This window comes from Centruroides vittatus, unplaced genomic scaffold (assembly GCF_030686945.1).
Source record: "Centruroides vittatus isolate TY-2023 unplaced genomic scaffold, ASM3068694v2 scaffold_1782, whole genome shotgun sequence".
NCBI classification, from domain to species: Eukaryota; Metazoa; Arthropoda; class Arachnida; order Scorpiones; family Buthidae; genus Centruroides; species Centruroides vittatus.
Genome location: NW_027122685.1, coordinates 162,452 through 180,476, shown reverse-complemented (window position 1 = coordinate 180,476; position 18,025 = coordinate 162,452). Strand labels below are relative to the sequence as shown.

General features: G+C 33.2%; 1 protein-coding gene across 1 annotated transcript in view; it reads left to right on the top strand.

Moving 5' to 3' along the window:
- LOC136987413 (uncharacterized) overlaps positions 1 to 18,025 on the top strand; it is a 272,592-nt gene that overhangs the window by 114,834 nt on the left and 139,733 nt on the right. The window contains 1 exon segment of the mRNA XM_067285148.1: positions 3,629 to 3,690. Coding sequence (XP_067141249.1) covers positions 3,629 to 3,690 — 62 coding nt within the window.

Below are 18,025 nucleotides of genomic sequence, written 5' to 3'. Positions count from 1 at the left end.
GTATGCATCTTAGTGTTACCACCCGGACGGTCCGGGAATTGACTCGCCGTCCGGGTGAACTATTAATTTTGTCCGGGAATTTTGTAGAAATTGTGAAATTATGACGAAACAAAGTTCTTGCAAATATTGTTATAAATTTAAACCACTTGAATGACGAAAGACCTCGCACTCGCCGAAACTCGTCTGCCATTACTCTGTTACTCTGCACGTTACTCTGTTTATGCTGACGTGTGACGCGCGACCTACCTCGCAACCTTTTTTTTTTTTTTTTGTTGCTTGTATGCTACTTGCTATTCCTACCCAAGTCCCTAGTTCCTAACTGTAACTGATTTAGAACCGGCATGCACGTTATTCTTTGCATTGTAAAATGACATTGCGCATGCGTCGGGAACTTCTGTTCGAACGAACCCGACCTGCCGTCCGGGTCGGCGATTTTGTAAAGGTGGCAACACTAATGCATCTGGATGTTGATTTTTTTTTCTATGGGTATGGCAATGCAAAGCGTGGGCAATCTGCCGAAGAGGTGCTTTTCGGGAGAACTTTTATGGGAAATTTATCTTTATTTAGATGTTACAAACAAAGAAAACCCAGAAAACTGCACGTGGCTAAACCACGAGCAGTTTTTCCTTCGAGATAATACCGAATGACGCTATTCTATATAACTTTATGTAGTCGTCTGTAGAGTTGTCGACGATCGGATTTTTCCGAACCGTAGGCCGTGGAATGTCGGTTCTTTTTTAAAAATTGTTCGGAAATGTTTCGAAAAATGAACGAATCGTGCGTGTTTTTTCCGGCTTGTTCTTTTTCCCTCGTGTGAAGTCGGCACTTCTAATTGTACTCCGATTTATTTTTTCCCTTCCGTTTAGGGTTTTTCCGTTCTTCTCTCTTTGTGCCCCTCGGCCGCCAAGAACTCGTTTTAATTATACCTAACGTGGGTCCGGTCGAGCCGACGACGGCGGCCGTCGAGCGGCGAGGGTCGGGGCCCGACGTGTCCGGAACGGACCGATTACGAAATTTCCCGGGATTGCTCGTCGGATTCGATCCTGGGTCCCCTCGGCCTTGGGCCGATGCCTCGGTTGTCCGGCCGTCCGCTCCTCCTCCTCTTCGTCGTCGTCGTCGTCTTCGAAGGAAGGAGAAAAATGTGTTCGAATTTGTTTGTTTTGTTCGACACTTTTTCAAGTTGGGGTTTTTTTCACACTGTTTGGAATTTGTGCTCTGAAAATTGGCAACCTAATCACCATTTTGTGTGTATGGAAATTGATGGTAGACAATTGTAAAAATTGTATATTCGTTTAATTCTTGTAATACCTATGTGGATATTTTTCGTAAGAGTTGATTTAGATTATTGTTTTCAGAACCAGAGCAATGATGATGTTCTCTTCTGTTATTATTAATCAGTCTTTTCATAGATCTTATTTTCTGTTGAAATTTCTTCTTAATTGGAGATAGATTGGCTGATAAACTATCTATTAGGTTTAAGAATAAATTAATCTAATTCTATAAAACAGGAGCTTCCATTTTTATGAGATGTATTAGAAATGTTTTTTATAGAATTTTAAAATCACTTTAGAGATCATCATATTTTCAAAATGTTTTAAAATTAATTATTTAATGTACTGGTCTAATTTATGTTTTGAAGTATATAATTGTAATTTTACTACATCATTCATGTTTGATGTTAATTTTTAGCATTAAAATATGCCTGTAACTTTATAATACAATTGCTAAATGTTTTAAGTTTATTAATATTATTACAATAACATGTAAAAAGATAATGTTTTATTAATCCATCTTTGTCGATATCGGTGTCAATTTATTAATCTGGCTAACATTGGAGATACAAACATGTTGATTAAACAAAGTAATTATTATCTTTTATAAAAGTATGATGGTTTCTAAAGGAAAATCCACTGTATGAAGTACTGGTAAAGAAAAAGACAGATGCAATTTAATCACAGAATAGAAAATAAAATCATTATAATTTGTTTTTTATTGTAAATTATGGAAGTTACGAATCAGCAGTCGAAAAGATTGTCACGTAATTCAAGGAATAGATGCAATTTCTATATTATTGGATTTTGCAATTAGTAGAACTGGTGCAAAGAGTAAAGAGAATCTTTAATCAAAACAAATTCTGCTGATCTCTTTGTTTACAACTGGAATAGAGTAGCTAATACTTGCCATTGTTTATCTGGTTAACATTATAACTCATAAATTGGATACTTTATCCTAATTGCTCTTATCTATTTTAATCATTCTTCATTAAAACAATTGCTAGATAAAAATATATAAAGCTTATAATCATAACTGATTCTGTGTTCAAACTTAAAATTTTCTTACCAATTGAAGATGTAAAATAAATGTAATCATAACAGAAAAATAATCAAGATTCCAGATTATAACAAAGTAATCTGTCTTGCATCCATCATTATTACAAGTGTTAAATCAATTTTGTGTAATTGCTTAGGAAACTGTAATGTTATATGAATAAAAATCAATTATATAATTTATAAAATATTCATAAAATCTTTGTCCTTATTGCATTATAAATATCCATTTCACATTATTTTTAAAGCATATGTGATGAACTCGTTGTAGACTGCATAACTTATCAATACAACATACTCAGAACACCTTGTAAATTTGCAGTCGTGTTTATTAGATACTAACTAACATTTTCGATCGTATTTAACGACCTTCTTCGGGAAAAAACAGCAAAAAATCGAACGCTTAAAACATTTGCAGTAACGAACAAGCGTTTGGAACGTTTTTAAAAGATATTCTAAAGAGAATTACGTGCACCATCTCTACATCGACGAATATTAAATAACAAAATACATAAGAATAAATAAAACGCAATGAAACATAATAGGCTCCAGGGAGATATTAAAAATAAAATACAAAAATAAAGTGCAAACCGAACGGCGCAACGAACGTAGAGAAGGAAATGAGCTGGGCGAAGACAATAACTAATGGGTTCTGTCTTTCAGTAATCTTCTGCTTAACCACTTTTCTTAAGTAAGCTTTCACTTATCCACTTTTCTGACATTTACATACTGCTTGAGCGCCAAGCTGCAGATACTTTACTAGCCTCTCGGAAGTTGATAGATTGTCCTTTCTGGCTGGCTTTGCAGATATGTCATGCTTCTGCATATCGGTGGTGCTTTATGTCGCGAACTGTTTTTATTAATCTTGCGTGGACCCATTCAGCTTGGATTTCTTGGAGGGGGTCTGCCAGGATGTAAGTCACCAGCGCTGTGCATGGCTGTTTGCTTCTTATGTTTCTCTGGTGTTCTGCCAGCCTTTTCTTGAGTGATCTTCTAGTGGCTCCGATTATTCATATGTGATGATTTAATTTTTTTCAGGATTTTTTATCTAAATTTTGGGCTATTTTTTTTTTAAATAAAGCATTTTTATTTTTATGCTAAATTTTCAATGAAGATACTTATAAAAATAAATTGACTATAAAACATTTATTATTAATTCTGTAGTATAGTTTTACTGTTAAAAAACTAGGTGTAGTTTGTAATGTTTTGAAATCTTTTATGACTTTCATATTAAAAATACTACTTCTATTAAATTAAATTTAAGTTTTGCATAAAAATAATAAATATGTTTCATGTTCCAGTTGTCAAAATTATTTAATGCTGGATCTGTACAAACTGAGAACTTAACAGTTTTGAGCATTAAGTAAGTCAGTTTAAATTTTGGTTATTTAATTAGTAGTATTAACTAATTATGTATATGTATATATGTAGGGGAGACCATTCTATATCTAGACATTTTTTGGTTTACAGTCATTTTTTATGAATTAAGGCTAATTGAGAACAAACTTAATTATACTCAGTCACAGCACTGTCCATTGTGCAACTTTTGATGCTGCTACTTCATCAAATATCAATATCAAAAATGGCACATCATCCAATGGTGAAACAGGGTGATATTTGACCAGACAGTGGCATTCTACCTTTGGACATAAAGATTTCAAGCCAAATAAAATTTGGTTAATGTTACCTTAGGTAGCCAAGATGGCAGCTTGCATCTGATTCCAGCAAGGAAACAGTGGGATGCATATTCTAATCTAACCTAACCTATTCTATTAATTTGGTTGCTAATAATCATTGGTATTTATTAGAATAGTTTAGGTTAGGTTAGAACATGCATCCCACTGTTTCCTTGCTGGAATTGGAGACAAGCCGCCATCTTGGCTACCTACGGTAACATTAACCTAAAATTTAAATATGCACATTTTGTAAAAAGTTAGAACTATCATCCTTGTAATTACAAAATCACTTGAGAATGAAAGGAGTGACACTCATTTCACAATATAAAAATTTTGAATACATAATATCTACTTTTTACTTAAAAGCAAAAGCTACACATGTTAATAATATCTTCGAACAATTTTTCCTTGCAAAACGTGACAAGAAGTTTGTCATCAGATGCAAATTCATCCTGTATTTCTATTCAGTCAATACTTTGTCTATGGCATTTGAAGATCCATACTACCTAGAAAACATATTAATAAAGGCCAGATTTGTATGCAAGTGCTTGTTTTTCTTGTCAAATGTTATGATGTCGAAACCTCTACAGAAACACAATTTGCGTGAAGTAGATCAAATTAAGGTCATCCAATAATACACATTTTATATGCATTTATGATTTTTTACTGCATATTTGATAGATTTGACCATTTTTAGGACAAAAGTGTTTTATAAACTTTATGGCTTGTGTCCATGATTGCAAGTGCTATTTTTTCAAATAAGCTATAATCTGTTTCTGTTATCTGTACAGTGAATCTTTTTTGTGCATTTACAGTTCCTGTCAGAAATAACACTCTGAAATTCAATTACAGATGACTGCAAAATTCAAAATGTTTTAAATTTAAATATCTAACATTCTTTAAACCCAGTCATCTTCAAATAACTTGTAAACAATTGTGTATATATAGAAGTAAGTTTAATAATGATCAATTAGATAGTGTAGAAAGTCATAAAATTTTATTGAACATGTAATTTTATTATAATTTACTTGATTGTGCACATCCTACCTGAAATATTATTCTAATATGTATTTCATCCCTAGTGTCAGTTATTATTGCACGTTTATTCCCTCCCACATAAACAGTCTGACGTAATAGATATTAGTAAGATTTTTTCACAGACAGAAGTAAAATATAAATACAACCTAAAAATTTTAGCATATATTACCGGTGCTTTTAACAGGCAATAATGTGCATATAACAGTGCACATATCTGACACTTTTACCTACATATGTATACAAATATATTGCAGTTTTAAATTCATATAAATCTGGCCTGTACTTATTAATGATGTAAATATGGCTCTTAATTAATAATGATTAAGTTTTAAAAGATTCAATATTGATACAAGCCTGTTGAAATATAAACAAAATCCATGTCATCAGTGGATGCATTTGCTAGTGGAATTGTGTGTATTGTCTGGTTGTGGAAATGGAATGTGTTTTTTACTGTGTGATAATGACTCTTGATTTGACGACAATGTAACAGGGATCTGTATGCATCCGAATAGACTTATTTCTTCAAGGGTTGGTCTCAACTGGAGTGCTGTAAAACATGCTAGAATGAATGTTAGAATCTTGCAAGTATTGCCTAAAAAAATTAAATAAAATCCCTGAAATTGGTTATTTATCATTTCCTATGTCCACATGGTTATCCTCATCTTGCTAAATTCATGCTGCAGATTCAGTACATGGATGCCACGTACAGGAAGTCTATGAGATACACATTGCAAAGTATAAATTGTCCATGGTGGAGCTGTCCATACATGAAATAATCTCCCCTACATTTTAAAAATATATATCTAATTTTTTAAAACTATACATTAGTAATTTATTAAATTTTATTAGTTTTAATCATGAGAATATAAGACATTAGATCATTTGATATTGTTATTGTATTTAACAGAACATGCTCGGCAAACAATTAGACAATTATAACGCACCTTTTTTGTTGCCGAGATAGTTTTATTTATTTAAAACTAATGTTTTCAACCTATTCTATAGGTCATCTTCGGGTTGAAATGGATTGGAACATCTGCATTCCATAAGATGGAATACATACATTTAAATGGAAAAATTGACAACAGAATAAGAATGAGAAAAATGATATAAGAATAACTTATAAAAATATATATATGAAATAAAATAAAAAATAAAATACTCAGATATATTAATAAAAATAATGATCCAGTAATATTACTTTGAACATTAAAATAAATGATTAAGGTATAATTGATAATAGACTAATGTATAAATAACAAGTTCATGGCAAACTTTTTGAATATAAACTTCCAAACTTTTTTATTAATATATCTGAGTTTTTTATTTTATTTCATATATATATTTTTATAAGTTACTCTTATGCTATTTTTCTTGTTTTTATTCCATTGTCAATTTTTTTAAATTTAAATGTATGCATTCTATCTTATGGAATGCAGATGTTCCAATCCATTTCAACCCGAAGATGACTTATAGAATAGAGTTGAAAACATTAGTTTTAAATAAATAAAACTATCTCGGCAATGAAAAAGGTGTGTTATAATTGTCTAACTGTTATTGTAATTTAAACTTTAAATTATAATTCCTGTAATTCTTTTTCTTGAAATTCTATTTGATAATACTTTTGGTGTAATAAAAGTAAAATTATTTGATATTTTGATGCTTTTTATTTCATATAATTGAGTTATTACATGATTATTGTAATCTATACAGTTCCACAAATTTGTAATTTATTATTGCTTGTATTTTGAGGGATACTATAGATTACCACCTATGGAATTTCGGGACTTTGAGTATATACCTGAACTGAGGGGATTGAGACGAGTTCAACGATACTCTACTTTTGGACTGAAGACGAAAAATAAAAAAGTTATCATTCTTTTTTCGGAGATCGCACAACGATTGGGAATCACGTTGCTCTCTCCGCTAAGCCTATCGCGTATTTAACAGGCAGTCCGGCAAGTCGGCCATATATACTTTCAACAGAGGCAGATGTCAATCCACGAGCACACAGATCGTCTGCAGTTGGAGTTAAGTCCTTTTCGCACACCCTCGCGCTCCTCGACCTTGGGGCCTATGGCCCCTCGGCTGCTGACCGCGAGCAAGCGACAGCGAGCGTGTCGGCTAGCACTATGCGCCGCTTTCGCGGCTTGTCCAACAAACCTAACCTATCCCTCCGGGAGATGACCGTAGTCCGACGTTGTAGTTTGCAGACTTTACTGCAAGTTGGCAGTACTAGCAACTACGGTGCTGTCTGCATGATAGCATTAAAAAAGTATGATAACTTAAAAACTATGATGACTTTCTTATTTTTTGTCTCCAGTTCAAAAGTAGGGTACCATTGAACTCGTCTCGGTCCCCTGAGTTCAAATATATACTCAAAGTCCCAAAATTCCATAGGTGGTAATCTATAGTACAGCTGTATTTTGGAATATAAAAGTTCAGAAACATTACGTGTAATCAATATCCAGAAGAAGAAGAGAAAAATAGAACAAAGCAAAAGTTTTCATCCATTTTGAATGAGCATTGTCATGCTGATGATGCAGATGAAAATTTTTGCTTTCTTCTATTTTTTTTTGTTTTGTTTTCCTAGATATCGGTTATATGTGTAATGTTTATTTACATATACTCAGTTTGATAAGTAAATAAAAGTTCAAATTTCTGTCTCTCATTCTTCAGTTCATAATTCTTTAAATTTTAATTATTTTTAGCTTTATAATTTTTGATTTTAGAATTTATTCAGTGTTAGTTCTGTAATGGTTTTCCTAAATACTGATGTTACATCTCTCCTGATATGAGACTGGAGAAAAATGAATATGGGAGAGGCATAATAGATGTTTATTGCTAAAGTTGGCAACTTTATTTCTATCATCTCTTATATCTTCTTGTATATTTATGACTGTTACTGCTTTACTTATGTATTGTTTATTCACTTTTGTTGTTTTCTGTTGTGTGGAGTAAATAGAAAGCGATCTTTATACATAGACTATGTTGTCTATAGTTGATATTAATGATTGTTTTTGTTATGTTTCATGTCATTTCTTTACCTTTATAACTGTTGATATTTGTTCAGAACTATTATAATCAATGATATAACTGTCTTATATGTGACTTTGTGCTCATAGCTATTCATTATACTTGAAGAAAATGCAGAAGATTATTACTACATGTTACATAAACCGATAAGTGAATTTGAATGAAGAATTGAAATTTAGTTTTATGATAATTTATCATAAATAAAAACATTTTTATTTAATAAATCATAACTGTAATAAATTAAATACAAGAACTTAATTTAATTACATTTGTATTTATAATTTAATTTTAAAATATTATTTATGATTTCATATTTTAATTTGTATCTTAATGTTTAATGTTAACTTATTTTAATGTTTATCAATGCATTTCAGAATTGAAAGATTTTAACTCATTTTGAAAACTGAAAACACTTGTAAAAAAGTTGATTTGTGAATTATAACAAATACACTTTATGATAAAATTCAAACTTTATATTAATGATAGTCTACATAAAACAGTCATTATATTTTTATTGCAAGTAAAATATTTGAACTTGAAAAGTAAATTATTTAAATTTGATTATCTTGCAATTACAAACCTAATATGTTAATGCTGTCTCTATGTAGTTTAACATTAAAAAATTTCAATAAATAATTTGAAATATAATCAAGAGAATTATATATAATTTGACAATAAAAGTATTCTAATTTAATTGTAATCTTAACTAAGAAATTAAATTAATTGTATACCTGGGAATCAAATCACCTCTTCTTGAATTTTGTACATTTGTATATAATAAACGATAAGAAAAATTCAGCTATATTGGAGTTCACTCCAATAACAGTTATTCTCAAGCACTTGCTTGAACTGTTTGAGAAAAATTATTATTAGAGTGAACTCCAATATAGCAGAATTTTTATTATTGTTATATTTTAAAGAACTTTGAGTTGTTTCTCATTATATAATTATGGTATATCTTTGACATGTTTATGCATTTATTTTTGTTACTTTATTTACATACAGCTATTCTGTATATTATTTAAAATTTTTCAGTTATTATCATCAAAGCTAAGAAAACAAATTAATGTAATGCTAAAAGCTAATTAGTAAATACCCTTGCAGTGGAACTGATGATTTGTGTTGTGATTATGGAACAAAAACAAATTTTATATATTTTTAACAGATTAATTTCCTTTCTTTTAACAGTAATATTTAACAATTGAAGACATGAGTGGATGAAGATATTATGCTACAATCATTCAAAAAATAATTGTTTTGTATGAATAAATGTGTGTTGTATCAAAACCTATGTCTCTCACATATTGCCACCAAAAATCTCAGAAATTAAAATTGAATTTTAATGTAATACTGCCTACAATACACTATTTTGTGGATATATTTACACTGAAATAATTATGTAATAAAAACTTGAACATGAATTTACTCAAAACTTCATCCACACATGTCTTTAATTATTTTATATGTACTGTACATCAATAAAACTTCACACATTCATTTCTTAATTTTTTCAAAGATCTTAAACATAGTATACAAATAAAAAAAAAATTAAAACTTATCACTTAAAAATATTGGGAAATAAAGTCAAAAAAGACTAAAACAAAAAGAGTTATGAAAGAGTAAAAGAATAATTCATACACACAAGGGATTTTGAGTTAATTTCTTACTTGTACTTATGGGAATTCTTTTACTTTCACCAAGTTCATTACATTTAGTGATTTCCTGTAGGTTTAATCACACCAAACATATTGGGTAACACCATAGTCTTTTTTTAACCAAACTAAGAAAATAATTCACCTCAACTTTACCCAGTTCCTTACTCTTCAGTGCATGAATGCTAACTGGATTCTATTTACTCATACAACTTCACCTTGTAATCTTCAGTAAACAATTTAGCATTAGATACTAATGTTTTCAGACATAGTCTAAGTTTATCATTCTTCAGCAAAAGCTCTCCCTTTGAACAAATTCAATACCTGCTCCCCTTTTCTTCTTTTTATTCTCATTTTTCTTTTAGAATTTTCTCTCTTGCTTGAACTTTATTCTTTTATATTGGGTTGCCCCTGAGGTTTGATTTCTTGAGCAAGAGAGTCATCCTGCTGAGAGCCATTAGCAGAAGAGGAATTAGACAGGGAAACAGTAAAAAAATAAAACAAAGAACAATTTCAATAGTGACCATGCATGATTACTACAACTTAAATGAAATGAATGAGTTCACTTATTTTAATTATAGTATTTATTACTAATTTATTTATTAAATACAAAATCTGCTATTAAATCAAGAAATTTGAAATTGTTTTTAATACTTTGTTAATTTTTCTTATTCAACTTTATTATAATGTGGGATCACGGATCACCGGGAGATAGACAAAGGGGAATTAATATTAAGTTAAGCTAAGTAGCTGAGTTTATTGTCGGGTTGACTTGTTGATTTTCGTTAATAAATTTTGTTTGGATTATTGACATTTGTACGTAGTACATTCTAGTTACTAATTAAATATATTTGAACTTTTTGATTTGACTTGATATTTATCGTTATTATGTACTAATTTTTCGGTGCACGCTTAAAAGCCCAGGCCTGGCAAACTAATCTCGAATCCACGTAAAGTACCCGTTAGGTTAACGGAAGTTTTACCGACCGCAATTAGTGTCAGTTTCCTAAGATACTAAAAATAGTACTTTACATGGTTAATTCCCAGGGCTTTGGTGAGATCAGCAAAAAGTTGGCATTCAAATTGGCAACCTGTCAGTAGTTATAATGCATGGTATGCCAAAGTGTGCAATTCATGTAAAAAGGATTGCATTGGCTATAGTCTCAGCTGAGATGTCTACCACTGGTATGGCTTCTGGCCAATGTGAGAATCAATCTTTGATTGTAACTAGATAAGTAAAGCCTTGGCAAGGTGGCAAGGGGCCCACTATATTCACATTGATGTGAAAAACGGCGATCGACTTGGCTGTAGGTCCCCACTGCACTGTTGGTGTGTCTTCCCACTTCGTCTCTCTGACAATCTGACATCTTTCCTTACTGATGGCCAAATAAAGCATTTGCTGACCATATCCACTGAATCCCTTATTCCCGGGTGTGCTAAACCATGTAGGGAGACAAAAACTAGCCAGCAGTACTGTTCAGGTACATAAGGCATGTATTTACTGGTTGAGATGTTGCATGCCACTTCAATTCCATTTTCGAGGCAAACCTTTTGAAATTTCAGCAAACATGTTTGCGTCTGTTGAAGTTGAGCAAGCTCTTTGTTCACAGCTTGTGCAGTGGCAATATCTTCCAGAGGTATTCCAGATGATAGAAAAATAGAGCCAATTCTTGAGCAGATGTCTGCTGCTACATTGTCCTTCCCTGGGATGTACATGATATCTGTGGCAAATTGACCTATGTAATCTAAATGACGGAGTTGGCGAGGGAATGCGTTATTCGAATGCTGCTGGAATGTGTAGGTTAGGAAATATGTATGTTTGGAGACAGCAGTGGTTCCCAACCAGTGGTCCGCAAGAGCTAAAATATGGTCTGCAAAAGATTTAAAACTTTTACTCATTTTAAATTATTATTCCCACATTGATACAAACTGAATTTAATTTTTACGAAAGAATGTTTTCTGTTATAATAGTACTGTTAAAGCATGTTACTCTAATCAAAACTTTTAACATAAGTAATCGTTAAAGTTTATTTTTAGATTGACACAGTTTATTTTTCTTAAACCTTGTGGTCCCTGCTAACAACAATGAAATCAAACTGGTCCCTGGTCAAAAAAGGTTGGGAACCGCTGGTATACAGGGTGGGTTTTTTATCTTGAGACAATGAAATATCTTAATTGGATTTCATTATTTCAGAAAAGGGATTAGACAAAAGTTGTAGGTATTTGAAGGGGCAATCAATTGGTGACCTTGGGTGTGGCCTTGACCTTGACATTCGAGGTCATTTTAAGGTCCTCTGTCTTTTCAATGGGAATACATATTTTTAACCCTGGCAATGGAAAGAGCAACAAATTTCACAATCAGCCATGACCCTGAATACCCCAAATTTGACCTCTGAAGGTCTTCTCAAGTGTGATTATTTGAAGCGTGGCTCAACAAATCATCGAAGTGGAAGAGCATCATTTTGAACATTTGTTATGAAATTTTCCCCCAAAACCAATATCTCAAGCAATGGTGAGAAGTAAAGTGACTCACCAAAAACAGCACCTGATAGTGAGAGGCAAGGGGACCCACTGAAAATAAGCACCTCAAAGAGAGCAGAAAATTATTACATCCACATGGTTACTCCTGGGTAGTGCTAAAAGTAGTGAATGCTTTAAAGGTCAAAGTAATAAGGTAGTGAAAAAAATGTAAGTTTTATTTCCCTGTCTATTCCAGTTATTAAAAAGTATGGTTTCCTATTAGAAAAAGCTTTTAATTTTAACCTTTTACCTAGACCTTAAGGTCAAGGATATATCCGATTGTGAAATTTCCTGCTCTTTCCATTGCTGGGGTCAAGAATATGTATTCCCATTGGAAAAAAAACAGAAATGACCTTGAAGGTCAAGGTCATATCCAAGGTCACCAATTGATTGCCCCTTTGAAACCCTACAACTTTTGTCTAAGCCTTTTTCTGAAATAATGAGATCCAATTAAGATATTTCATTGTCTCAAGATAAAAATCTCGCCCTGTATATTGTGAAATTCCTGCCTTCTAAGATGTGGCTGAAATATCTCGCTAAATAGCTGCTGAATATGCTGCTAAGAGTTAATGGTCATCAAAGAGAGCTTGTTGCATGATGCTGTGTTGGAAGTGAACATCTGTAAAAGTTGACCAGTCCTAGAAATTTTCAGAGCTGTTTTATGATATCTGGATGTGGAAAGTTCCGGATGGTTTGAACTCATTCGGGCAAGGAAATAATTCTTGCTTGGAGACGTTATAGCCTAGGAAGGAAACCTCTGGCACACCAAAAACACACTTTGACAGGTTGATGTTGATGGCATGCCTGTGCAGTCTTGTGAACAGTGTTCTTAAATAGAACAAGTTCTCTTCCTCTGACTGATGCGACAAGAAGGTCATCAAGGTATTGTGGTTGTTCGTATCGAGAGAATTGTAAGTCCGCGAATAAACGTTACAAATATGAACAAAAAAAAACTCCTGTATACAATTAAATAATCCTTTATTACTCCTGGAACACGGTTCTTTTCTTTTGTATTTACAATAAGATCCCAACTTGAGTATTCCCGCTGGGGAAGGGGGGGTCGCCACTTATTCACGTACAAGCGATGATACATGCACGCGTAACATAAAACTTCTATACCCGACTTAAAAACTAAACTTAATGACTAATTTAAAACTAACCTTATAGCTATCTTAAAACTGATAAGGAAAGGAAACAGATAAACCTAGGAAAGTAAAGAAAAGATGGAAAGGCAGATAGAAAGTACCCGGGGTCCAAGTGGTTTAGTCGATATCCTTAATGATTTGTGTTCTCACAATTGTGATCTCCTTTCTGTCTCTACTGAACCAGCAGTTCGATGTCTAGGATCTCCAATTTTCCCAGTGTCCTATAGACCCTCGTACCTCTTTCTTTCTCTGGTCTTGGCAGGTCCTCTCTCTCGGCCGCAGCCCCCTTTCTTCCACTCTCTCTCGAATCTGGAGCACTGCTTACGACGTCTGTTCCCTCCGAGGTCCAGCCAAAAAGTGGTCGTTCTTCTACCCTTTAGTCCTCAGGGCTTCCTCTTTTCTTTTGTTCACACTCCCTTTTAGTTCTTAGAAGGGGTAATCCTGCCCTCCAGCGATAATGGTTAGATTGTTGAGACAAAGAATAAAGGAACGGAAATAAGAGAATAGAAATGAAGGAAGAAGGAAGATAGAAAATATACGTGTATTTACAACTTATGAACTATATATTGTGGCCGTTCGCCTTAATTTGTATATTGTATATTTTATTTTTAGTATTTATTCCATTTTCTTCCTCTTCGTTAGTTCTTTTGTCTATCTTTTCTTAGAAACTTCTGTCTTCCCTAACCCTTCCCTGCTCAAATGGTGGTGACCTAATTAAAAGACAAAGAAAAGGTGGTAGCCTGAGGGCCTAGTGAGGGACAAGAGCCTAAGCCTAATCCAACGTTCGTGAGGAATCCGAAGTATATCCAGATATAGAAACCTCGAAAACCTTATTGGGAGGATCGGAGAGACGTCCAAAATCAACAACACAGAAAATTATCAATCTAGTATTTGCAACCATCACCCCAAGATCGTCGACACTTTGGGTACCCATTCTTTTCTATCATACTTCCAACTATCCTATTGTCTATCTTTTCTTCCCTATCTTTTTTAGTTGTATAACTAGTTTTAAGTAATTAGTCTTAGTTCATTATATTTTGTAACGCGCTGAATATTCCTTTGTCGCGAGGTCGCGTAACGATCCTATCCGAGCATATGCCGGAATTATATGTGGAAAGGGTTATTATTGTAAAAACGAGGAGTGTCGGAATTGTAAAGGAATCCTGTAAATTAAATAAACACGGGTGACGAGAACATATTTTTGTGTTATATTCCATTGTGAATCACTCACCACGTGCACTTACCACAATATATACATATAAATAAAATATGGCTGACGGCCACAGTATGAGTAGAGAAAGTCTAATTCACGTAAAATATTGTGAATATATCTTTGAAAGGACTGGGCAGTGTTGCATAGTCCAAATGGCAACAAAAATTCTCTATCACTGTATTGAACAAACCCCTTGGACTATCATTGCCATCAACAACAAGAACATACAATGTATGTTACTCACAGAATACAGTGACAATAACATGACAACAATAGCAATCAACCACAAGAGCAAAAACTGGATAATTTGCACATTTTATATTCCAATGGACTCAAATATAACAGAATACCTAGAAAAACTAGACAGGCTCTGCGATAAATACCAACAAAGTCATGCAATGATCCTTGGAGGGGATAGTAACGCCCACTCGTACGTTTGGTTTGATGATAATTCTGATATTAGAGGTGAAGAGGTAGAGGAATTTGTCAATAGACGAAACCTATTTATATTGAATGAACCAGGTATGGTTAGTACATTTGAAAGTACAAATGGCACATCAAACATAGATCTTTCCATAGTAAACAGCCTAGCCCTAAATGAAATCAGTAACTGGATAGTAAATGACGAAATAAGCTTATCTGAACATCGATATATAGAATATGACATCACCCACGACCTAAGCACAGTAACGACTAAGAAATATAATCTACGAAAAGCACAATGGGAAAATATTATACAGGATATAAAACCAACACTAACACATCTGGGAACAGCAACAAACAAAGTTACAGCTGAGCGCGATATAAAGAAACTTATAGATAACCTAAATAAAGCACTACGTGCACATATCCCGATATGCAATGAAATGAAAAATAACACCGCAAAATGGTGGACATCTGACCTGACAATTCTTAAAAGTAAAGTACGGGCTAAACGAAGAAAATACAACAAATGTAGAGACCCACTTCAAAGGACATACCTTAAGGAAAAGTTTTTAGTAGAACAACGGAACTACAAACAACAAATAAAAGAGTCTAAACAGAGGAGTTGGGATAAATTGTGTCAAAAAAGTGAAAGTGATCCATGGGGGTTAATATATAAAATCGCTGCGGGGAAATTAAGACAACATTTTCAATTAACAGAAATGAAGAGCAAAAATGGTGATCTTATAAGTGATCAGGACGAATGTATAAAATTACTAATCAATGAATTTGTCAAAGAAGACAATCCCATATTGGACACCATAGAACAAAAGAGAATAAGAGAACAACTTAACTATAAAACAAATGGACCAGATATACCAGAATTTACAAAAGAAGAAATCTCATGGACCATATCTAATTTTAAGAAAGGAAAGGCTCCCGGTCACGATTTAATAACAATAGAAATGGTGAATATCATAAATAATAAGATTCCATCGCTATTACACACTCTATATAATAAATGCCTACAATACGCAATATTTCCATCAGAATGGAAACAAGCAAAAATCATACCAATATATAAACAGAAAAACAAAGACAAACGGGATCCGAGAAGTTATCGACCAATTTCCCTTCTACCGGTAATGGGGAAAATTCTAGACAAAATGATAGTCTATCGTCTTACAGCATGGCTAGGTTCAATGAAATGGATAAATAAAAATCAATACGGGTTTCGAGAAGGCTGTTCAGCCGAAGACGCCATATCAAAAGTTATAGACGAAATTGAAACAGACAAACAAAAATACAAATGGGTCATAGCTTTAAGCTTAGATATAGAGGGCGCATTTGATAATGCATGGTGGCCTCTCCTCCATACAAAACTAGAAGAACTAAATTGCCCACGTAATCTCTACGCACTCATATGTGACTACTTAACAAACAGGAAGGCCTTCATAGAATACTCAAATATTATAATAGAAAAAGACATGACTATGGGATGCCCGCAGGGTTCGTGTTCGGGCCCGCTATTCTGGTCTATAATATTAAACGATCTCTTAAATGATAATTCTCTAAAAGATAACAAAATTACAGCCTTCGCAGACGATATAATGGTAGTTTGTTCGGCAGGTAGCAGATTAAGAGTAGAGGAGGAATGCAATAGGACCTTAGAAAAAATAGTTAATTGGGGGAAAAGGAACAAATTAAAATTCAACCCGGACAAAACAAACGCCATTGCCTTTACAAAATGTCAAATTGAACGTAGACAACCAACCATAAAAATGAATGGAAAGGTAATCAGATGCACAACTCAAATAAAATATCTTGGAATAACAATAGATAATAAACTCCTCTGGACACCACAGATAGAACAAATAAAGAATAAAGTAGGTAACTTATTCCAAGAGATTGCCAAGGTAGCGAAAAGAGAATGGGGCAGGAGTGGGAAAGCATTAATACAAATTTATAAAGGTGTCATCATACCAATTGTCACGTATGGTGCACAAGTATGGGGGAAAAGAGTAAATCTAATACACACAAAAAGAAAAATAATTAGTCTCCAAAGAAAAATTTTACTAAGAATTACAGGTGCATATAGCACTACATCTAACGACGCTTTATGTGTAATGGCCGGACTGCTACCGTTGGATCTGGAAGTGAATAAAAGAAGAGACACCAGAAATATAATTAAACAGAATATAAATTCCCATGATATCCTCAGAAACGGAGACATAATAGAACAGAAACTAAAAGTGCATCAACATCTGAAAAGATTCGAATGGAAACATATCAAAATCACACAATACAATGAATCACACCCTCACAGAGTATATACGGACGGTTCAAGAAGTTCAACGGGAGTGGGTGCCGCCTTCATCTATTTTACAAGAACACGTGAGCAATATCACAAAAAATTTAAACTAGATAACAGATGTAATAATTACCAAGCAGAGTTGGTTGCAATCCACCAGGCAATAAAGTGGATCAATACAAACAAGAAGAATCTACAAATACTAGTATGCACGGATAGTGAATCAATACTAAAGGCACTTAATGACCCAAACAATACGCATGAACTTATAAACAGTATTAGACAAAACATCATAATTGGAATAAATAAGATACAACTTAGTTGGGTTAAAGCCCATATGGGAAACATTGGCAACGAGAAGGCGGATAACTTGGCAAAGGAGGCCAGTGATTTAACACTAAAGGAAATATACAGTAAGCTGTCAGAGCAATATATAAAAAGAGAAATAAAAAATAAATATTTAATCATTTGGCAAAGAAGATGGGAAGAGTCAAGAACAGGCAGAGAACTATTTGAATATCTACCGGATATAAACCAAAGAGTTACGAATAGTTACTTTATTATACACCATAAAAATACAAGATTTCTGACAGGACACGGAGATTTTGCAGACTACCACAGAAGATTTAATCATGGGAGTGACGGTCTTTGCGAAAACTGCGGAACTGAGGAAACCCCAACACA